This window comes from Felis catus, chromosome B1, assembly GCF_018350175.1.
Source record: "Felis catus isolate Fca126 chromosome B1, F.catus_Fca126_mat1.0, whole genome shotgun sequence".
Taxonomy (NCBI): domain Eukaryota; kingdom Metazoa; phylum Chordata; class Mammalia; order Carnivora; family Felidae; genus Felis; species Felis catus.
In genome coordinates, this window is record NC_058371.1 from 133013632 (window position 1) to 133037964 (window position 24333).

The following is a 24333-nucleotide window of genomic DNA, read 5'->3' on the forward strand; positions in this document are numbered from 1 at the left end:
ATGTGAGCTGAAATCAAGACTCGGATGCTTAATGGACTGAGCCACCCAAGGGCCCCAAGATGCTGAGTGAGTTTCTAAATCCGATCTACAGCTCCATCTGTTAGGTGGATATTATAGGTTTATTGTCTTCAGCTTCATGCACTGTAAACTATTTTAGAAATGACAGCCTTAGAAACAATAAGAGTTTGGATATCTGCCCATGAACATTCCTAAAATAAAGCCATACTTAAAAGACATTGTAAATTCAAAGTTTTTTTATTAAAAAAAATAATACTCTGTTATCTAGTTATAAGAAACACAGTCAAAATTCTCAAGATTTGCCACCTACAAATGAACTCTGTAGCTATATATTTACACTTAAGAGATAAATCACATATTTTCATTTAAGAGATCTAGTTTGCATTAAGCAAATTATTGTTATGTTCATATAGATTCCTTAAGAAATTTCACTTCGATCATTTCATAGAAATGTAAAATATCAATTTTAGTATTAGAAAAAAGTATTTTTGTTGAGCACATTTTTTTCCATTGTCCTCTAGCTCAAACTTTCCCTACATTCTCAGTGAATTGATGTAATTACCTGAAATCAATCTCATAAAGCTATCTCAAATAAATAGGGAATGTGGTTAGACTAAGAAGTCAATATTTGGGTTCCAGAGAAAATTTCCATAGCCAAACCAGGGAAAATCTTCAGAAATGCTTATCCTACATACCCTGCAATAGTACCTCATCCCCGTGGCCCTCGGGAACTGTTGGAAAAATGGTGCCTCTGTCTCCTCCACCTCTCAGACCCAGATGTGCACAGAGGCAGAGAAACAAAGTTGAACACAGACCACTCCTTTGATCCTGCCTCTGAGGAGACTGCTTACACCCTAGACCTTGGCTAAGGAAAAACATCCCATTGTCTGAGGCAAAAGGACATCACGTCATTTCATCCTGTGCCTGCAAAGGCCGTTAGGAACAAGTAATCCTGATGGTAGAGTCGTGAGACACTTCCCAGCTGCGCGGTGACTTGTTTTCGGTTCCTAGGCAAATTGCCCAGTTTCCTCTGCTTCCAAATTTCCCCAACTGCAAAACAGAGATAATTATTGTTACCTTTCTTTTGTGGTGTTCTGACAAATAAATAGGGCAAATGTTCCTAAAGCGGCTAGAGACAGTTGTCTGAGGACATATTTGCCTACAACTGTAGGTGGGGTGTTTGTTTAGTTTTGTTGTCATTGTTTTGCTTTTGGCCTGACTTTGGCATAAATGTAGAAAATCTAAATTAAATTATAACCATTCATTTGAAGTTAATGGAGCATTTACAGTCTGCAAAGCACTGTGCCAGGAAGAAGGAGCACATCTCTACCCTCAAGGAACTCACAGCTCACTCAGAAGGAGGTATTAATAGCCTGTAGTTTGAGTAACACAAGCATAGCAGTTGGCCAAGGTAGCTGGGTTGGAATCCCACTCTTTACCTTTACGAGCTGGAGACTCTGGAAAAATCACTCAGCTACTAAGCCTAGGTTTCCTCCTATAAACCACAATAGTTAACATTTGAGCATCTGCTGGGTGACAGGAGGTGTTCTGTGCATTTGTATTTACCTAAAACTCAGAACAACTGCCTGAGATAGATATTATTCTCATCCCCATATTTGTATCCCCCATCTTATAGATAAGGATACTGAAGCTTTGAGAGGTTACATAATTTGTCCCAGGTCATATAGTTGGGAAGTGGTGAAGCCAGGATGTAAACTCAAGCTGTGTGGCCTCAAAACATGCAGACTTTACCACTTAATACTACACCACCCTCAAATGGGAGCATACTCACCTCATATAATCGTGTGAGACTCAACTGAAATAACGCACATAACAAACTGTTAGCACAGTGTCTGACACATAATAAATGTGCAATAAATGTGAGAGTAGCAGTAGAACAGATTAGACACAAACAAACAACCAGAATGCCAAGTCAAAAATAAATGCATAACGCCAGTCTATTCCATGAGAAAGTTTCTTAACAGATCAGTCATTATATGGGGGGGGGGGGCGGTTAGTAGGGAGTTGTGTGGGGAGAATAATAGTCTGTGAACCGCAAAGGTTTCTGAATCAGCATACAAGTGATCTATAATATGAATGAGTGATGCTTCATATATACATAAATCCCTGAAGGTCATTTAAAGAAAGTTTGAAGTATCTGAAGTACCCTGCTGTGATTAAAATCGAGAGTATATTCGTGAGACAGTTTCCAATTAAAAAATTTAAAAATGCATCTGCTGCAATTATTCTTCTCCCCTTCCTTAACCCCCCGTCAATTTCCTTTAAGAAACAACAGTAGAGTTTCTTTTCAAAGTCTTAAAATAAAAAATCCCCAAAAAAGGGATCCTGCTTGCTTTTAGAGTTGTTTGAAAAAGGGGAGAAAAAAAAAGCATGAAGAGCCACGTGCTTCTCTTCTGGCCAAGTTATTAGCTTCTGAGAACAAGAGCTTGAGGGGAGGACTGTTAACCCCATAGTCTCTCTGGCAGAATGAGCTCTTTCCCTGTTGGCTTGCACTGCCTGGAAAGCTCCTCGCGCCCTCGGAGAGGCCAGCCTGCCGGAGAACTGCAGGAATCTGCAACAAAAACGATGACAGCCTGAAATACCCCCAGTGCCAACCTCCACATTTGTCTGTCACCTCAGACCCTGACTAGTTGACAGAGCAGCAGAATTTCAACTCCAACAGACTCGAATGTGTGTCTGGGCAGAGAAGCAGAGCTAATGAGGGAAGAGATTTTTTAAAGTGTATTGGGTACTTGTCAAACTTTTATTTCTTGGCTGTGTGCAAAGAGAGGATTCAACTGCAATTTTGTATCGAGGCTCTGGGTCCAGCCACCTACCTGAAGGTAAATTTTAATAAGTTTACTGTATCATCTAATGGCATTTGTTATACTACACTGCATGATCCAATGAAGATGTCTAATATTTTTTTCCTAGGACAAAGCCATTTATTTACAAAAAAAAAAACAAAACAACTTTTGTGTGATTTACAGAAAAGCTACTTAGTAAGAAATTTTAACTCTTGTATTCATGTTTCCTTTTCTTCTTCAAGATTATATAGTTAGTAGTAATAAATGATGGTTTTAATGAAGACCAAGAACACAAATGTAGAACTGTTGTTGGCCAGATTAGCATTCAGATCTTAGTGAAGTCTGAATCTGGAAATGTGTTTTATAGAAATATTTTACTGAGTATATTAAGTAGATCATAAGGGAAGTAGTTTAAAAAAGAACTTTCAAATCAAAGTAACATGTATGTTTTCCATGTTTAAATTATCTGAAATTATTTCATCACTACCACTGTCCCAGTGTGTACCTGCCAGCAATATAGACATGGGACATTTTGCTTTTCCAAAAGGCAGGAAAATTGCTGCACTACTATAATCTTCTTTTATTGCTTTTTAGTTATTATGACTATTACTCCTTTCCTAATTCCCTTTTATACTTTTATGACTAGCTGTCTCTTGTCTCCCTCCATTGTTTTTTAAGGTGCACACACATAAAATTTCTCTAATTCCTGATGATGTCCTACTTGGGGAGGGAAGGAGGTAGGGAAACCAGAGAGCTGAGGAGATTATGGCAAATCCTATATCATACGGTATTATCATTCTGGCTCTACTAGAATAAAACAATAATGTACGTCATGCTCACTCATTCCTCCTAGGTATTAGAGGTCCCCCTGCAGGAGAAAACCATCCTTTCAACTGTAGATGGGTGCTGTTGATACTATAACCAAGCGGTACTGAGGAAAGACTGTCTCTTTTGCACTGCCTTTAATCTGCAAAGAGGTTAAATATGTCACCTTGGCATTGTGTCTGAGCTTTCCTCTGGCCCACTGCCTGACTGCACTGAATAGAAATGTTCACTCGATCCAACTCAGCAAAAATCTTTTTAATAAATTCTCCCCTCTCTCTTGGATACCAACTTTTTTTGAGTTCGGAGCTTATTCATCTAAACTTTGGTGGTAGTGACTATTGTTAACCATGACTGTTTAAAAAAAGGACACCCCTCTTAGGAAAGATTTAAGTTTATATTTCTATTCATTCAACCAGATCTAGCAAAGAAGAGCAATCAGTCTGTTTCATCTACTTATCATCCAGTCAACTAATGCTACTTCCCAAATTTTTAAAAAGAATGCGTACATGTTATTCATGAATCTTGCCTTTTTCCTTTTATGGAATTTCTGTGCACCTATTTAGCAATTCCTGAGGTTTCTTCTCCAGGTCTTTCGGGGTTCAATCCCCAGTACTTTCTCATGTGCAACTTCACTTATCAACTACATAAAAATAAATAGTGATGACAAGAATGAAATGAACAGTGATGTCTCTAGACAACTCCAGAACACTATTCATTTCATTTTCTCTTGACTATTATTTTTATTCCATTTAATAACAGTATACAAACATTTGTTTGTTTATGCTTTTTCCACCAAGAAAAACATAAACAACTGCTGTTAAAAGACTTCAGGTGCCCTTTTCCTTTACATGTCCTTCTGGAACAGCCTTCAGTGAAGGGGAAAGGGGCCCCATAAATCCAGGAGAACTTCCCCAGTAGACCTGGCTGCCCAAGAGATGCCCAGCTAAGCTGGGCTCTGGTTCACACAAGGCCCACAGGGCATCTTCTGCCAAAGGCTGAGCTTGCACTGGTAATACCACCTGGGCCTGGTTTTTGTGTTGGGCATCAAAAGGTACACAGAACTCTGGGGGACAGAATGTGCAGTCTCTAATAATTGTAGGAGATGGTGTAATAAAATAAGATCATGAATTCTGGAAACACACAGACGTGGCTCATACCTGGGCTTTACCAGGATCTGTGACTTTGGACAAATGAGTCTTTGAGCCTCAGTCCCCTCATCTGTGGAAATGAGGATCATAAAATTATTTGCCATTTCAGAGATTTGTTATGATAATTAAGTCAAGAAAACCCCTATGCCTGGTGCATATGAAGCAATCAGTTAATCATAGCTAATAATGAAAACACCACCCTACCTAGGTGTCCCAACTGGAACTCTGTAAAAAGGAATTTACTCTCGGTTTTCCCTCAAGGTTTCTTAGTTTACCCATCTATTAAGCAAACAGTGATAATAATACCCACAAATGCAGTTGTGTAGGAGTTAAATGAGATGTTTTTAAAATACCAAGTGTAGCACCTGGCAGAGTGGCACAGCGTGAGAAAGTATTCAGTTATACACTTGAAATGATTTTTCTGATAACAGAATTGGGGATTGAGAAGGAAATATTCTTTGAATTGTCTTTTTTTTTTATCCAAAGGAATGGAAAAATCAATCTGAATCTACTGTACTCCCCTGGGGGGGGGGGGGTGCTCAACATGAAGTATTTATTACTGTGAGTCTTTACTGCTTCATCAATTAGTTTCTTCTTAAGGACCAAGTCAAATGAAACCAAAGGGAGTTTTCTGTTTCAGATTGCCATTAAGAGAGTGAGATGAAATGCTGCTTTGCAGTTGATTCTGTTTTATTGGCCTAGTTGGACAGGGGAGAAGGCCCCCAACATTTCTCCTTTCTTATCTTTTCTAAAGGCAAGAATAGGGGTTTTGACTTGCTCCAGGGGTATTTTTTCCTTTCTAACTGAAATTCAAACGAAAGGGTTTGGGTTTTGTTTTTTGTTTTTGTAAACCTCTCCCCCTGTGCTCCTAGCATTGAAATGTCAGCTGCTTTTTCTGGCTACATGTAGCAGGAGCGGCCTGTCGTCATAGCGATGAAAGGGTATAGAGAGACTGAGTTTCATGACCCACTCTGTGAAATAACTCTTAGTCTGCTCTAAAATCCTTCTTTAGAAATGAAGTCTCCAGTCTTGGCTTGTTTCCTTCCTATTATGCAACCAACTATGTACACCAATTGGAGTAGCTAAATGTTTTCTTTAGAGATTCGATGAATAGGTGTTAAGAAAATGAACAAGAAAGCTACTAAAACAGTGACCAGTTTACTCTGGAGTGCGGGGGGAGAACTACTGGGAAGGCAAAGGAAGAGAGATAGAAATAACCTCACTTCAAAGCACATACTGCACAGCCCAGAATAAATCCATTTTCCAAGTTCCTGCCGGCTCCTCCCATCTTCGCAATGCACCACAGTACAGTGGTTATCCAGGGGGATTCTGGGGCGTCTACCAGGACTTGCATCCGGGCACTCTCTAGTGTTTTACCTTACACACTCTTTGCCTCTGTCTTCTCATCTGCAAACAGAGAGAAGAATAGTCATGAAATTGTTGTGGAGATTGAATGAGATAGTGTAAGGCTCTCATTACAGTATGTGACCAGTGGTCAAGGTTAGCTGTTAGGCTTGCCAGGCCCCTATATCCCTTATTTGTTAAATGGGGGTAACAGCTAATTCATTGTCAGATTAACTGAAATGATGTGTGTAAGTGCTCAATATAGTAGTAGTTCTTTTCATACTTTGTAATACTTTTAATAGTCTTTTAATACTTGTCATCGCTATGTCCAACTTTGATGGAAATAGCTTTTTCTTTTTTTTTTAAGAGAGAGCTTGGGCAGAGAGAGGGGAGAGAGTGCAGGCTCTGCTTCCCGCTCAGCATGGAGCCCAATGCAGGGCTTGATCCCAAGACCCTTAGCTGAAATCAGAGTCAGACACTCAACTGACTGAGCCACCCACGTGCCCCAGAGCTAGCTGTTTTGAACTTGGAATTTCCCAATGAGTAAACTGTAATGAATATAGGCGTCAGAATTATCATTGTATCAATGTGAACCATTGAATTTCTAAAGAAAAAGAAATAAGGGTTTTTACATTTATAAAGAAAATTCTCATCTTGAGTAACAGAGTAAAAGGTTATTAAAACATCTTTTATTAAGATGCTTTGCATTAAAGCATCTTAGTGTTTTAGTCTCTCCAGTGTTTTCCAGACCATGCAATTATGTCAATAAATAATCTTATGTCTTGAACGACTCATGCATTTCAATGTTCTATACCATGAGAAATGCCAGAGATGCTGCAGGAGAGAATATAGAGAGGGCTGTGCTCTAGTGGCACTTACTGTGTAGTTAGGGGGACTGTCATTAAGTAAATCATCACATTAATAAAAAGTGCTTATGCCCAAACATAAGGTGACCTTGAATACAAAGCCATCTTTATTTTTCTAATGACAAGATTCTCAGCCAAAGTCCTTGGCCAACCTAAATGCACAAACGGGTAGTAAATTGTAATATGTACTTAGAGGATACCTAAGATCTACTCACTGAATCCACTCTGTAATTATCTAGTACAGACTAATGCATCATCAGTCCTCCGCAAGTTGTTTATAACACACTTCTTAAAAATCTGTGGATGCTGCAAACTGGATCCCTAAGCATAAATTCTCATTCTATTTATTACTTCTTTGTTTTTTCCAGCCCTCTTTCAAGGCTTATTTGAAAACACTTGAGTTTGTAAAGTGTGGTTTTCTAAAACTGCGATTTTAACACTTGCAATAATGAAGTCATACCTCACGAATAATTACTAAATCTGCTTTAAATATCTTTACCTCCTTTTTTATTGTCAAGATGACCGTCTTAAGCATGACAAAAATAAGCATTGCTTGAGATCATTTCAGGCTGTTTTCCTGAAACAGTACTTTGTTGTTCAAAATGAAGTCATTGAGACAGTGGTCTTTAATGTGAGAGATCTCGGAAGCACTAAAATATAAAGCACATCCCTCTTTTTTATAGCATAATTTGGGGGATGAAAAAGTCACAGTATATTTGAATTTGTATTGTATATAATCATCTGCTGAAATAAGTGTTAAGAGGGTAAAGCACCTTTGTTCTAAGAAAGTATGTTTAAGGAGCCTGACCTCTGTCGAAAGTCACTGATGGCTGTTTTGATCTGAAGGCTAAATAGATGTTACTCTGTGGTGTCTCTGTGTGTGCTTGTGTATGCTTGTGTGTGTGGAGGGGGGGGGGGGGTGGTGACTGGGGCAAGTGGGTGCTGGCAAGAGAATTCTAACAGTGTGACACCTTGTGCAAAGACCCTGCAGCAAGTGAGATCATGGTCTATTTGAGGAATACAGAGAAGGCCAGCTCCTCTGAGAGCAAAGAGCAGAGCGATGGGAGATGCAAATCCTAAGCAACTCTCCACAATACCGTCTTCCCTGATCACTAAGCATTTTTATTATCTGCTTGATTCATGTTGAACTCTTGTCAAAACCAGGTTGGACCCAGTGCCCCAACTGACATAAACCTTGTTTATCCCTCACTCGGCCCCACCTGATTGTAGTAGGTTTGGTTAGGAAGGATGACGGTGAGTTGAAGGTCAAAACTCCAGAAAATCTTTATCATTCACCGGGCTGGGTCACCTTGATGTCAGATGGTGACTCAGCAGAGAACTCAAAATAGAAGAACATCTTTTTTAATCCTTCAGATGACTTTAATGTCAAGCTACAGAGCTCTCCTAAGAGACTCATTAATACTTTAAAAGCCCTGAAGCATCAGTGTTAACTCTGGATCGGGTAACAATATGTATATGTTAGCCAAAATGTGACTAAAGGGTTTGCTCTCTAATAACAAAAGCTTTGACTATTATGTAAAGACAGGGTGAAGGAAAATGATCTGTTTGTGATTGATTATGAAATAACCATTATAATCATTTTGTTTACTACATTTCCCTGAAAGGAAATTTTTCCACAGTTAAAATAATTACTAAAAATAGCAGCCTACAGGCTTCCTCTGATATAAATGAATCCAACAGAAGATATACCTAGCCTTATTTAGAAGCATGGATGTGCATACTCTAAGAAATGATATGCCAATAGTAAGAAGAAAAATAGGGAAAATGGTCAATGCAAACCTCTCCTTTTTCTAGGATATATGGTGTGTCTTTCTCAGTTTGTTGGACTTTAGACAAGGTAAGATGAACAGATCAAGTAATCATGATCTGCCTTGAAAACCAAAAGTGTTGAAGCAACGTTTGTTTAGTTTCCTTGGCCTAGAAGGGAAGGAGGAAGACTTGTAAGTTTGGCTGGGACTGCCTAAGAAGAAGCCAACATCTAGGGAGAAAGGGGGCAGTTCAGCTGCCTGGGTAACTCCAGGCAACAAGAGGGAAGTTCAGTTAAAAAGACTTCAAACAATAACTCCCAGAACTAACATTTCCAAGGAGTCATTTACATAACCAATAGAAGAGCTAGAAAAGAATAGACTCCAAGCCTGTTCCTCCTTTTAGAGGAATGGATAGCTGTTTACACTAGTTCATTGGTCAGAGAGCTTGTTAATGCTTAAGAGAAAAGAAAAGAGAAGGGATATAAAAAGAAGAGGTAGTGACACGAGAAGTGCCAGGTGGTTACAGTAGGTAGATTTAAGCAGCAAGATGACAGCAGAACTTCGAAAAGAAGACTTATCTTTTTTAGTTTAAATTTAAGTTAGTGCTTTAAAGTAATAAGTTTATTTAGTGTTCTAAAAAACTTTAGAAACTAAAAAGAAATCAAATACAAAAATCTACTCTGACCCAATCTTACTCTAATTTAAACTTCTAGAAAATACCCTAGAAACTGAAATGCAACCAATTACAGGTAAGAACTCAAAACGAATCAGAGTACCCAAAATATATTCTGGTAAGTTTGTGTAAGTTCACTCTTAAATCTAGATGGAGGATGATATTCTCGGGAGTGCCAGACTTTAGGTGCCCTTCCTTTCTCTGGGAGATAGAAATCGCAGGACATCAAAAGATAGACCGAGTGTCAGAGGGTTCCTTTTAGAAATGTTCCACACCAAATGCAGTGTCCAAGCAATATTTACCTATCGCATGCACTGCTTTCCACCCTCAATCTAAAGGACCAAACACTGGTCTTAGAGGCCAGAGAGGTCTTCGCTCCATCATATGGGGTTGGATGATACACACATGGCCTACTTTGCCTGTGCCTTTCATTAATCCCTTCAAGCTTAGCTGGGCTACCTTCCCAGCTAGAGAAAAGGATAACCAGGCCCTTTTCCTTGTTTTTCCAGGGAGGGAGCTTGTAGACCTGCTGAGAAATCTAATTACAACCTCCTTTCATGGTAAAATCCAATTACAACCTCTCCCATGGTGAAAGCCAATCCTTTTGATACAAAAGGAAGCCAAATAAAGGGGCTTCAAGCAGCGGGTATGACTGTGTTCTGCTTTCTCTTAGGCAACTATGCAGAAAGGTTGCAGTGACCTTCACTTGCTTGAGTAGGAACAGTGGTCATAATCTATTACTACTCCCATTCTCATAAGAAGGAAAAATATTTTCATATCTGATGCTGGAGTTTCTGGGGATTTTCTCAAGCATCCATTAGTTGACCAAAGCAAATTTTGAGCCTCTCTCCAGACACATATTTTTGATTCAGTGATGGGGTTTTGGAGTGATGAGAGTTCAGAGCCAATGGCCAAGAAAGAATTCTTGAGACATCTTTGGTACAAAAAGGTGATTTTATTAAAGCACAGGGACAGGACCCATGGGCAGAAAGAGCTGCACTGGGGTTGTGAGGAGTGACTGGTTATATACTGTGGAGTTGTGAGAGGTAAAGGCAAAAGGGAGGCCTCCAGAGGGACTTTGATATGCTAAAGAGAACTCCTAAGACACCTGAGGCCTTGCTGTTGTTGAGCTGCGGTTGTTTTCCCTCTAGCAAAGCATTATCATTAAGATGGTAGGGGGTTCCTGGAGAAATGTTATACTCTGTATTTGCCTCAAGTATTTGTCAGTGGGCTGCAGGTTATGAGGAAATTTCATTTTACCTGCCATTTCCTTCTTGTTTTTGCTCCCCGAGTCACTATAGAGGAGAGGGTGATATTAAGGGCTCCAGGAAACTGAGTCTATAGGTTTCTGGAAGTTAAGCTATTGATAAGATTGCCTTTTTCTTATAATTCACTAAGATATTTGTAAACTGATGGAGACTCCTGTCTTGCATGATTGTGACCTCTATCAGTTAACCATTGGTATTCTTTCCCTTTCCTTTGTCCTTGGGCAGCCAGGAGTGCCTGAAGAATGTAGCATACATCCCACCCTGGGGGGGGGGGGGGGGGGGGGGGAGGGGGTTGGAATTGGTGCTAGCTTGTGCTTTGCCCTCTGCTTGCCTTATGGTCCCTCATCATCAGCAAGATGACTTTTTTTTTATTGGATTTGGAATATGTTAAATGAACAACAAAAAAAAGTAGTGAATTATTTAATCTAATATCCTCCTATAATCTGTTCCTGACATCTTTGACCTCCTATGCCACCCTGTCAGCCACCTGTTCACTTGAGGATAATGAGAAACTGCAGCGCTGCTTACAGAAGTGTCACCCAAATTCCTGAAACCTGAATGAGATAAACAGAGACAGTTCTCAAGATAGTCATTTGTGAAAATACTATTTTACAAGTACCTGGCATAAGTCTATAATTGCTGAAACAATAAAATCTAACCACATTGGAATATCTATCAGTCTACACAATCACTATAGTCACAGAATATGTATAAAATCCAGGTTTTCAGCTTATCCAAAAACATGGGCAATTTAGAAGGAGCATCCAGTTATCTAATAGGTTTTTAATCAGATATGTATGGAGTAGTGGGTTTTTTTAACAGGATAAAGTTCACTCTAGGTTCAGATAAAGTGCTACACCCATAAAGTTAATATAAGTACATAAAGAAGTATAAAATCCACCATTTAAAGATTCTCAAATACCTCTGAAAGCAAAACATTTTTACTATACTTGATTCAACCTCAGTTACCTAATCTATTCCCTCTCTCTCGCTCTCGCTCTCGCTCTCTATATATATGTATATATATGTGTACATATATATATACATACATATACATATACATATATATACATATATACATATATACATACATGTACATGTATGTATATATATACATATATACATATACATATATACATACACATATATATGTAATTGTAGGTCAGTGAAAACCTCTAACTGGTTTTAAGACACATGTTTACTCAGATCTTAATGCTCTCTTAGCCCACTGGATCATTTTTAACTCTCAAGCCATTAGTTCAGAGGGTTTTCTCAACCTTTCATTGAGGACCAAACAACTTTGAGCTAACTCTAAATCAATGCATCATTCTGTTGGAATTCAGAAGAATCAAAACACAAATGCTGAACCCCAAGTGTCTTCTTTCCCTCTCTTTTTCTTTCTTGATCCCGAATTTTAGCACATAATAGTAGCCTTCAAGGACCTCACAGTGGAGTGCAAGTTAAGCTCTTTCCAGGAAAACTTTTCAGTAATTTCCTAAAATATAGGTAAAGGAACATACTACAGGCTTTTGTTTTAAACTAAGAACGCTTTTGGTTTAAACCTTGGTACTCCCAGTGATCTTGCATTTTAGTAGCTTCTTAGGTATGGGGGCAGGGAAGGAGTACAGCATTAGCTCACTGATAAAATCAACTGATTGATGCCCCCTTGTAATCTGAAAACAATTTAAAGTGATTGATTTCAAAAGCAAATGTTTTCTTATAATTTGAAAAATACTCTGGGTAGAAACATACAAGGTTACTATAGTCTGAGTTCTGGATATGATTGACTTCTTTTCTTTCCCACAAGGTAACGGACAAAAATGTAGCCTATGTTTACTATATGTTTGGTTCTTTGTTTTATTTTTCTCAAATCCTCTGTGTTTGGATGGTGGCCACAGTAAGGTTTGAGGTTATAGTCATGGCTGGAGGTGGCTGACTCACCTCACACTTCCCAGCATCATGATAATAGGGCTAATAGCTCTAAAGATCTGTAGCCTAGTTATTGAATGTGGTGTGTACATTTTTAGTGTCATGAAACCAAAAATAGTCATTGTCCAAAAAGAATTAACAACAGATTGCCTTGTACAGTATTATTCTTCCAAAATACGACTTTGTTTCAATTTGGCTAATTAGACTACTCTTGATTAGGCAAATTTCTACATGTTCCAGGACTAACCACCCAAAAACAATGGTTTTAGAACAGTGTTTAAAATGTTTAGTCAGACTGAACTAATGAGTTGGATTTCCTTTGGCATAGAAAAGACTGCATAATGGAGGGAAAAAGAGCAGAGGGACTAACTTACTTTCTAAGGTTTCAGATTAATCCTGGTGTCAACGTTCTAGAGATTGCATGACAAGAAAAATGGGAGAGGACTATAAAGTGAAAAAACCATAGGTACTCCCAGACCTAGTTGTCCATATTTGTTTCTAAAACTCCTTGATTCACCCTTCAAAATTTGTGATTTTATCAGCAAAATCATCTTTATTGAGTGCTGATCACATTTGAATACCTTGTAGCTTTGGGTTCTCTCCAAAGATGAGGACTGCTATGCTACATTTAAAGAGAAAAACATGGCAATTCCTGGGTGATTCAGTTGGTTAAGTGTCCACACTGGGCATGAAGCTGACTGGATTGAAGCCTACTGGACATGAAGCTTACTTCAAAAATTAACAATAATAAACATAAAGAAAAAGAAAAATGTGCCCCAGCTAAGGCAATGTAGAGGAGGAAAAAGCTTTTCCTCACCCTCTTATATTCAGTATTTGGGGTCTGCAAATTAAACTGACAAAAGACAGATTAACAGAAAAAAGTTCATTCATATGCACACAGAAGCCAACAAAAGTAGCTGGCTCCTTAAGCAGGTCAAGTTTAAGGTTTATATAGATAGCTAACTTCAAAGGGGAAAGGAAGGAGTAGGGGAAGAAACAGCATCTGTGAGAAGGACAAAAGATTTTTTAGCAAAGACAAGGGTTTTTAAAACAAACTGGAGATAAGAAACTTTGTGAAAATGTTTGTTTATACAAGCATAAGTGGCCACAAAACTCTCCTGGAGAGGGATTTGTGGTAGGTTTACTCTTGGTCTCTCTCCTGGGAGTACAATCTGCCCTCAAGAGGGAATTCATGGCAATGTCTCATTTCTCAGAAGTTTCTGCTTTTGGTCAGATAAAGGAAGCTCCAAGAAGGTTTCTTTCTGCATCTGTTTAATCTCAAATGCCCTTAGCATCGAATAATCTTCATACCAACAAAAGTTCCAAGTGGATCCCCACAGCAACTGTTGGACAGACTTGAAACAGGGCAGCACTGGGGAGCAGGAGGCAGCTTTGTTGGCAAAGGATCTGAAAATATCCAAACCCATGAATCCTAAATTTTGAATCAAGTGTTGTGTGGTCAAGGTTTCAGGAAGGAAATGACAGATCCAGGCCAAAAAAATTGAATTTGGGGACTTGAGAAAATGTATAATGGGATTATTTATCAAGGTGTGGGCAGGGTATAGAGAACCTGCAAGGGGTTCTAAGAACAGACTGATAAGAACTAAATTTGTTCATACCATGGGAGGGAGCATTTTCTGAACCCAGACAGAAAATGCTGCATGGAGAGGATCACTGAGAGGTGAGAGGGGCTATGACCTTCAGGAGAGGGACATAGTCACAGAGAGGGCACTGAGAAAATGTATACCTTGATTTTGCTCTCCTCCTTCGCCCAGATTTCTCCTGCAGTGCACTCCACTGGCTGTACCCAACAGAAACCATCAGGCAAGAGAACCTGATGATGCAATTCACAGGCCCTGGGATAGCTCAGGGTGGAGAAGAGAGTGGATATGGTGTGCATCTGGAGGAACAAATGGAAGGTTTCTAGATTCTGGGGGGAAAGAATCTTTTCCCAGTGTGGGAGAGGTAGAAAACAGCTGTAGACCAGCTGTGTCCTCTCCTTGCTTAAATGAATCTTTTGGAGCTTCCTCTCTGAAGGCCTAAATATGCTTTGGTTTTTCACCCTATTTTCAAAGAATTCCTCAAATCTCAACCATAAAATTCATTAGGGTTATTGTATCTGCTTCTTTCAGAGAAGACAGGTAATGAATAACATTGCACCACTGGGGCAAGCAATTGTTCTCCCTGTTTAATGTGTTGGACCTCGCCAAAGCACATGAGAAGCTTCAACCATGTGCTGAATCCTGGAGGGACTTCTACTTGGAGTGAGTGCTTTCATTAGTGGTTCACACAAGAACTACTCATCAAAGCCCACCATTGTTCCCCAGCAGATCCCAACACCATGAGAATGAGGCTACTTGGAACTGCTCTTAGGTATGATTTACTGTTTTTCTTAATCCTGGAAGAGAACTACCCCAGTGAATAGTTCTTGGTACATTCACAAAGCTGAAAGCACTTGAAATTCCTCTCCCAACTAGCAGAGCTTAACAACCAACTTACTCTATTAACAAAAGGGAGACATTTTCCATTGAATCCAAAGAGGTTTTATATTATGCTGGTAGAGTTTAACTAATAAGGGAAATTCAAATAAGAATAGTCAGAGCAGAAAGTTAAGAACCTGGCATTCAGGGGAAAATAATTCCAGGGACATAGGGAATAAAATAAACTGGGAGGAGGGGACGGGTAGAGAAAAGAACTAAAGGCAGAAAAAGAATAGGAATAATATGTCTGATCACATCACGGGCTAGGCTTCAAAGGTGAATTGTCATGCCATTAACAACATGAAGCAAACCATTCGGATATTATTAAATCTGCAATATGACAAATGCCCCAAGCCTTCAGGTAAGTCATACTCAGGAGTAGATTCAGAATTTGTGAACCAAAAGTTTGCTGTATGTGTGGGGACTTCTTTTTCCAAATAGAAAAATCAAAATTAAGTGTAGGACTTTGTAAGGAGCCCATTCAAGTGAGGAGCTCTAAAGCTTAAGCTTCTTAGCTTCGTAGTATATCCACCTCTGGCCACACTCAAGTATCTATTACGCCAAATGATATACAAAAAGATGAGGGCAGGAAAAAAATAAGTATGAGAAAACCCTGCATGCACAGAGAAAGAAGAAATACAAAGACATTTATCATAATATTATCTGAGCAAAGAAAAATAAATATGGCCAAAATAATTTCTCCCACTATACCATTCTCAAACAGCTCCAAAAGCAAAGCATTTTTACTATACTTGATTCAGCTTCAGTTATATATACCATCTATATGATATGATAGGAACCAGAGGAATCATAGCCTGAGATTTACTAAAGTCAGAAGATTTGATCTTGGGGCGCCTGGGTGCAGTCAGTTAAGCACCCAGCTCTTGATTTCAGCTCAAGCTCCATGTTGGTCTCCACGCTGGGCAAGGAGCCTGCTTAAGATTCTCTCTCCCTCTGCCCCTTCCCTGCACACACTCTCTGTCTCTCAAAAAAATAAAAAAGACTTGATCTTGTTTATAGGTCAGTAAAAACCTGTAACTGATTTCAAGATACCATGTTTACAATGGCATCAAGTCAGTGGAGTGTGTGACTCTTGATCTCGGGGTTGTTGAGTTTGAGCCCCACATGTGAGTGTAGAGATTACCTAAAAATAAAATCTTAAAAAAAAAAAAAGACACCATGTTTGCTCAGATCTTCATGCTCTCTTAGCCTGTTGGAATCATTTTTAACATAGGCAACAGTGGAAACTTTCAGAAGGGCTGGCAAATGCCTGAGGAAAAGAAAAGAGCACAGCCTCCATGGCTCCATCCTATACAGAGTTATGAAATGAGACCCAGTGAGATTAGTGAGTGATGAGTGGTACAATCAGATGAGGAGATCTGAGAGGAATGATGAAGAGGTGTGGAAACATGGCTATTGCACAGCCTTGCCTAAGATAAGCCTGTGAGATCCTCTAGATAATAATTAAAGTAATCTTTCAATTACACATTATAGAAGAGGGAGAATGTACTCATTTCTCCTGAGCTGGAGAGAGAGAGAAATCTTTGAGAATGTCCCTGCAAAATAATTCCATCTTCCATGACTCCTCATCCATGACTGGTCACAGTGGTCCAGAGCTCAGGAAGCTCTCACTGAATGGATGTGCCTTGAGGTAGAGGTGAGGCAATAGCTAGGAATACATGGATGATTCATAGAAGAAACGTTTAGTGTAGTACCTGGCATATAGTAAAATCTCAAAAAATAAAAGCTAGTATATTATTATATATAATAGTCAATGATAAAAATCTACTTTTTCTTTTTTTTTTTTAATGTTTATTTTTGAGAGAGAGCAAGCAGGGGATAGGCAGAGAGAGGGGGGACGCAGAATCTGAAGTAGGCTCCAGGCTCTGAGCTATTAGCACAGAGCATGATTGCAGGGCTCAAACTCATGAACCTCGAGATTATGGCCTGAGTTGAAGTTGGATGCTTAACCAATTGAGCCACCCAGATGCCCCAAAGCCTACTTTTTCAATAAAACTATATTTGGGTGAAGATAAGTGATGCTACTACTACAGACTATACCTGAGTGCTATTTCACTCAAGATATTTAATATTCCGATTATGTATTGCTGCTTGCACACTTAGTGACTTAAAACAATAACCATTTCATAATGTCTCAAGCTTGTGTGGGTGTGGAGTTTGGGCAGGTCACTCAGAGGTACTGAAATAGCAAATGAGCTACTCTGGAGGGTCCAAGGTGGCTGTGCTCACATATGCTATGCCTTTGCAAAGACAGATGGAAAGCTGTAATCTGCAGGCACCATTGAACAGTGTCTTCGGTGGATCGAGTTTCCTACAAAGAAGATCAGGCCTCCCAAAACAAATATCCCAGAGATCTAGGTCAAAATGCCAAAGCTTCTTATGAGCCAAACTCCAGAGTCCTCAGACATCACTTCTGCCTCAATCATATGGTCAAGTAACTAAAGTCAGTCCAGATTTAAGAGGAAGAGAATTAGATTCCACCTCTTTACAGGAGGAACAGCAAAGAATTTACAGTCATCTTCACTGTACTGTAATGTTTATGTGTATTAAATAAGAAATGGTAGAAATGGTCTTAAAACAGCTACCCATGTAAGCTGTTGACATTCATGGATGTTTGGTTCTTAATGGGGAGACCTGTTTCTGTCGTGCTAAATGTTTCTTTCATCTGGCTGTTTGTTTCCATGCTGCATGGGCTGGCCAGTAGAAGAACTTCAGGCATATGAAATGTCAAATCCTACATTTCCCCAGAAAGGCCATTCCTATAAAATGCAGTCTAGCTATCATCTTTTAAAATTCCAAATGAGGTTCTCCTGAAAGTTTGGTAATGAGACACTCTGCTCCTAACAGAGGAAAAAGGCTCGCCTCAAAGTTCCTTATCACCTCTCATCTCTAACCTCTTCAGACCCATGAAAAGAAACAGTGGTACAAAGGAAAGAAAGAAAACACTTAAGAACTCTAAAGGGATGAGTTAAAGTCTCGGTGAAGCATTAATTATTGGAGTTATTAAGCCATTTTTCCCTCATGAATGTTGTAAAAAAATGATACCCTTCATTTCATTTTTTACAGGTGAAATCATCAAATGACTATATGGTCACATTGGGTCTCAAAACAACCCTAGAAGGTAAATAGGAAAGGTACTATAATTTTTCCTACTTTGTAGATGAAGAAACCAGTGACTTTACAAAAAGTCTCTTGGTGGGGCGCCTGGGTGGCTCAGTCATTTAAGCGTCCAACTTCGGCTCAGGTCATGATCTCACAGTCCGTAAGTTTGAGCTCCACATTAAGCTCTGTGCTGACAGCTCAGAGCGTGGAGCCTGCTTTGGATTCTGTGTCTCCCTCTCTCTCTGCCCCTCCCCTGCTCATGCTCTGTCTCTCTGTATCTCAAAAATAAATAAAAACATTAAAAAAATAAAAATAAAAAAAGTCTCTTGGCTGGCAGATGCAGTTCAGGTCTGGAACTTAGATTCCAATTCTATACCAGTGTTCTTTCAGCCATGCCAATGTCTCTGGATAGACTTATTCAGTTGGGCTAAATAATGATCTAATTTCACATCAACACTTCATATTTAAGTCTTCAAGACTAATAACTTTGTATTCAAAAATTTGTCTCATTTCTTCATTTTTCACCAAGAGTTTTATTTGTTCTTTCTACAAAAAGGACATTCTGCATTTTGTAGACAGTGCACACCAAATTTGAATGCCTCAAAATATGTGACTTTTTACTTATCCAAGATTAAATGGTATTCATCATACTTAGCAAGGACATCATGAATTTCATTTTCAAAGTACTTTGCAAGCATCAGCTAATTAAGCCTCCCTGTAGTCTTCAGTGTGACAGTTATTTTCAAAATATCTCTCATTTTCCAGGAAAGTTCTCTATTCTGTCTTATTTATACAAATCAGCACATTTGTTCAGTTCTTAAAATAAGCTAAAGGCTGTGAAATTATTTTGATCAGTGTGTGGCAAATACAATTAGCTCAGTAAGACAAAAATGCCCAGAGACTGGTCTGAAGGACAACATAGGACACAGCACAAGAACTCGAGGCCTTCTACATTCTGGATACTAGATTGTTCCACGAGGTCCAGTCTTTAGAAGATAACACTGTTATCTGCTTTGTAAGTGAAAATTTAAATGGTGCCTGGGTAACTCAGTCTGTTGAGTGCTGTTGATCTCAGGTAGTGAGTTCAAGCCCCACATTGGGCTCCACGCTGGATGTGAAGCCTACTTTAAAACAAAACAAAACAAAACAAAAAAAGTGAAAATTCAGGGTGATTTCCCACTTTGGTCATTCTAAATGACACAGCTATATTCTGTCTTCATATTTTGTTTTTTCAGGATGGAAATAAACATGAGACCCTTAAAAAATAGTTCCATCCTGGACACAGTCAATAATCAGGGATCACATAGGAGATGTTGAGTTGATGGTCAAAAAACCTGCACAGTTGGCTGACAGAGGTCATGTGACAAACTCTATACTCGCTCCAAGTCTTATTACGTCTTCCCACAGCTATGCCAAGATTTTCAGCACTGTGGTAGCCTCCTATGGGCTAAAGCCAATGTGAAAATACCTCTTACCTGAGGCTAGGAAGACATTAGTTCAGGAATATCCTTTTCTCCTAAGTATGGATTAGAAGCATGTAGAAAACTAGAATTTAAATATGTGTTACATAGGACAGGTTTGTTTTGTTTTTAATGAGTGAACTAAACATAAACATGTTTGGAATTAGGTCTCCTGGGCAGTTTGAGATCACCAAGGAGAAGAAGACAGGGAACAATGGAGGGAAAAAGCAAAGGAACACTGAAGATTCGTTTCCTTTATGTCATACTTAATAGAAGACATAAATGACTATAATAATATTGATGAGATGCACAAGGCAGGGTAATGGAAATAATAATTACTGGGGTGCCTGGGTGGCGCAGTCGGTTAAGCGGCCGACTTCAGCCAGGTCACGATCTCGCGGTCCGTGAGTTCGAGCCCCGCGTCAGGCTCTGGGCTGATGGCCCAGAGCCCAGAGCCTGGAGCCTGTTTCCGATTCTGTGTCTCCCTCTCTCTCTGCCCCTCCCCCGTTCATGCTCTGTCTCTCTCTGTCCCAAAAATAAATAAACGTTGAAAAAAAAAATTAAAAAAAAAAAAAGAATAATTACTTGTGCCTGTTACTTCAGAGTTTGCAAACCTCAATGATTCCCATTTTTTTAAGTTGTTTGTTTATTGAGAGAGAGAGAGAGAGAGAGAGAGAGAGAGAGAATTTCAAGCAGACTTTGTGCTGACATGGAACTCATAAACCGTGGCATTGTGACCTGAGCCAAAATCAAGAGTCAGATGCTTAACCGACTGAGCCACCCAGGTGCCCCTCAATGGCTCTCTTTGACATTGCAGGGAATTGTTATTTTCATTCTATACATGAAGTTTGGAGAGATTAAGTAATTTGCTCAAAAGTAGTATTTAGTACTTGGCAGAGCCAGGGCGCAATGCCCGAATCTCTGATTTCTTGTCTGCAGCCAGTTCCGCAGCCATTTGAGAATCTTGAATTCAGAGTCCAAAGCAGTGCATTCTAATTGTTCACCTCTTTTTTTTTGAAGTTTTATTTAAATTCTAATTAGTTAACATATATGGTAAATTTGGTGTCAGGTGTAGAATTTAGTGATTAATCACTTACATACAACACCCCAGTGCTCATATATGCCCCCCTTAGTACCCATCACCCATTTAGCCCAGTCCCTACCCACCTCCCCCCATCAACCCTCAGTTCTGTATAATTAAGAGTCTCTTGTGGTTTGCTTCCTTCTATTTTGCCCCCTTATCCCATGTTCATGTTTCTTAAATTCCACATAAATGAAATCATATGGTATTTCTCTTTCTCCGACTTATTTTGCTTAGCATGATACACTCTAGCTCCACCCGTGTCATTGCAAATGTCCTTGCTCACCCCTTAAGCCTTGCATTTAATTTAGCAAAGTAATTCAGATTCTTTAAGCTTCTGGTTCTTTATAGTTAAATGTTGTCTACTTCCTTTCTTTATTGGATCAAATGAAGAGAGTATAAAGAAAGTACTTTATCACCGTGAAATGTTATATAAATGTAAAAAAGGTATAGCTAAGTCCAACTTCATGAATTCCTGGGGCCTTGCCTCAATATATCCTTATAGTTAAGCCTTCCTCCCTTCTGTCTGAAAGAACAAAGAATCCCTCTTCTCTTCAAAATTAAACCTTCCACCTGTGCTTTAATATTAGACCAGCAAATATTTATCAAAGGCTTCCTGAGATTCTGTCATCTCACTTCATTGTTGTACAGATGAAAAACTGAGACTCAAAAAAGCTAAATTTTTTAATGTTTTATTTATTTTTCAAGAGAGAACACACGCACATGTGCGCGCAAGCAGGAGAGGGGCAAAAAGAGAGGGGGCACAGAGGATCCAAAGTGGGCTCTGCACTGACAGGCTGACAGCAGCAAGCCCGATGTGGGGCTTGAAATCATGACCTGAGCTGAAGTTGGATGCTCAACTGACCGAGCCACCCAGGCGCCCCAAAACTAAATAATTTAACCAAGATTATGCAAATTAAGCAGTGAGCCCAGAAGGCCTGTGTCAGAGCCTGTGTCTTTAATCACTGTGCAATATTGTCTTCACAGTGACTTGGGCAGCTTCTCTGTTTTCTCCATTTCAGTTATCAATTAATGCGTAATAATCCAACCCAAAACTAAATGACTTAAAACAATCCCCTTATTTGTACATGATTCTGCAATCTGAACTGGGCTCACCCTGGTGGTTCTTCTGGTGATTTTTGTCTGGAGTCATTCACATGTCTCCAGCAAGCTGGGAGCTCAGCTGGGGCCAAACCATCCCAGATAGTCTGTCATTTTCCAGGGTTCTATGTGGCCACTTATCATGCAGTGGTCCAAACTTGTCTCTAGCCCAAACTGTCTTACAGCATGGTAAATGACTTTCATAGAAAGACAAATCCCAATATGCCAGTACTTACTAAACCTCTGCTGGCATCATGTTTGCTAATGTTCCGTTGGCTGAAACAAGTCACAAGACCAAGGCCAAAGTCACAGGGCATAAAGCCCAGAAGTTGTGGTTCACTGGGGTTATCATTGTTTAGCAAATCTCCTTTCTCCCTTTTTCTTCTCATTCGTTACTTATGCTTTCCCCTCAGCATAGAAAATGCTTTAATGACCACATTTAAATACAAATAAAAATTTCCTGTGACCACATGTCCCCCCTTAGCTACCATCTTACCTTCCTTTCACAGCCAACCATCTTAAACAAGTAATCTACATTCGTTGTCTTCGTCACATCACTGTCTATACAGTCTCTAGTCACTGCAGACTGGCCTATACCAACACTATTGCACCAAACTTACTCTCCCTCCACTCTCCAATAACTTCTGTATTTGCAAAGGCAATGGATAATTCACTGGCCTTGTTTACTTTGACCTCTCTATGACATTTAATACTTTCTTTTTCTTATGTGACTCTCCTTTCCCTCATCCTTTGTACCTTTACCTTTTCTAATCCTCTAATGTTACCTAATGGTCTTTACTCACCAGGGTTGTGGCTCCTGCCCTCTGCTCTACTCACTGTATGGTTTCTGATAGTAATAGCATCCAAAACTCTACTTTAGCCCCAAGCTCTATGCTTACCTCCACACCTATTTATCCAAGTATGTCTCTACTCAAATGCAATGAGTCTGAAACTAATTCATCATCTTTCTTCTAAAACCAGATCCTTCTCCTCCCCAGGGCACCTGGGTGGCTCAGTCAGTTAAGCCTCTGACTTCAGCTCAGGTCATGATCTCCCAGTCTGTACGTTCAAGTCCCATGTTGGGCTCTGTGCTGACAGCTCAGAGCCTGAAGCCTTCTTTGGATTCTGTGTCTCCCTCTCTCTCTGCCCCTCCCCTACTCATGCTCGCTCACTCGCTCTCTCTCTCTCTCTCTCTCTCTCAAAAATAAATAAACATTAAAAAGTTAAAAAACAAAAATAAAACCAGATCCTTCTCTTATAATCCCTTAGCTTGATGATAAATTTACCCAGCTGCCCAAATTATAAATGTGATAACCCAAGACTTTTCCTTCTCTTCTTCCCACAGTGTCCAATTGGTCATTAATGCTTATCTGTTCTGCCTTTAAATAGTTCTCAGAAGTCTCCAGTGGTAAATGTTTAATAACCAGCTTTGGGCAGGATGGGGTGGGGATAGAGAGGTTGTTGGGTGGCATTTGATGATTTTCATGTTGTAATCATCCCACCATGGCTGTTTTCAAGCTACTGATGTCAGACATGACATCACTGAACAGAACTGGGAAGAGATGCATGGTAGCACACATTATAAAATATTTCCACCTACAGATATAACAGGCATAAATAACCTTGAGAGTAAGTAACAGCAAAATGTAGTAAAATGAATATGAAGTGATGAGTTTTGAATATTTATTTCCTTTGTTTTTAATATAATTAAGTGTATATAATGTAATTTTTAGTGGTGGCTTTGTTTAATAGTTCCCAGTGCTCCTAGAAATTTAACAGTTGGCTCTCACAAGACAGTACAAGCTGGATCTATCCCTTCTCCATTTCCAAGACCACAGCCAAAATTTAAAGGTCTGTCCACTTCTCACTGTGATATTGCAATTTCATTTTAGTAAGTCTTTGTACTGGTCTGTCTCCACATTGGTCTGTCTCCCTTTTTAACATACAAACCTGATTATACCACTCCCCAGCTTACAGTCATCCATTGAGACTTCATAGCTTTTTAATTGGAATTCCTTGTTTAAAGCACAAAGATTTTCCTTGTTTCTGAGCCTTATCTCCTTCTACTTCCCCTATTAACACCCTAGTGACTCAAATGTTTGCTATCTTATGTCCCTGGACCTTCATCTATGCTGTTTCAACTCTCCGGGTTCTTTCCATCTTTGAGACAGCAAACTACCACTGATTGGTTTTCCAAATATCAGGTCAAGAATTACTTTCTCTGAAAGCTTTTTCTATAGAAGAGCAAATTAGCATAGTAGTTAAGAACACAGACATAAAACTAAACAGCCAGGTCTCAAATATGGCTCTGCCACTTGTGTAACCATGAACATGTTATTTAACCTTATTTTCCTTACTAGTAAAATGATGAAAACAAAATGCTATTTCATAAGATCACTGTGAAGATTAAAGAGGTATTATGTGCAAAGCCCTCAGAGCAC

At 39.3% G+C, this 24333-nt stretch overlaps 2 protein-coding genes across 2 annotated transcripts in view; one reads left to right on the plus strand and one right to left on the minus strand.

The window, feature by feature from the left end:
- Positions 1–236: 236 nt before the first annotated feature.
- NUDT9 (nudix hydrolase 9) overlaps positions 237–24333 on the minus strand; it is a 101472-nt gene continuing 77375 nt past the window's right edge. The window contains exon 8 of the mRNA XM_019829262.3: positions 237–6205. Coding sequence (XP_019684821.1) covers positions 6177–6205 — 29 coding nt within the window. The 3' untranslated portion in view covers positions 237–6176. The remainder of the gene's footprint in view (positions 6206–24333) is intronic.
- The window catches only part of SPARCL1 (SPARC like 1), a 34403-nt gene continuing 28290 nt past the window's right edge, over positions 18221–24333 (plus strand). The window contains 1 exon segment of the mRNA XM_003985193.5: positions 18221–18269. Coding sequence (XP_003985242.4) covers positions 18236–18269 — 34 coding nt within the window. The 5' untranslated portion in view covers positions 18221–18235.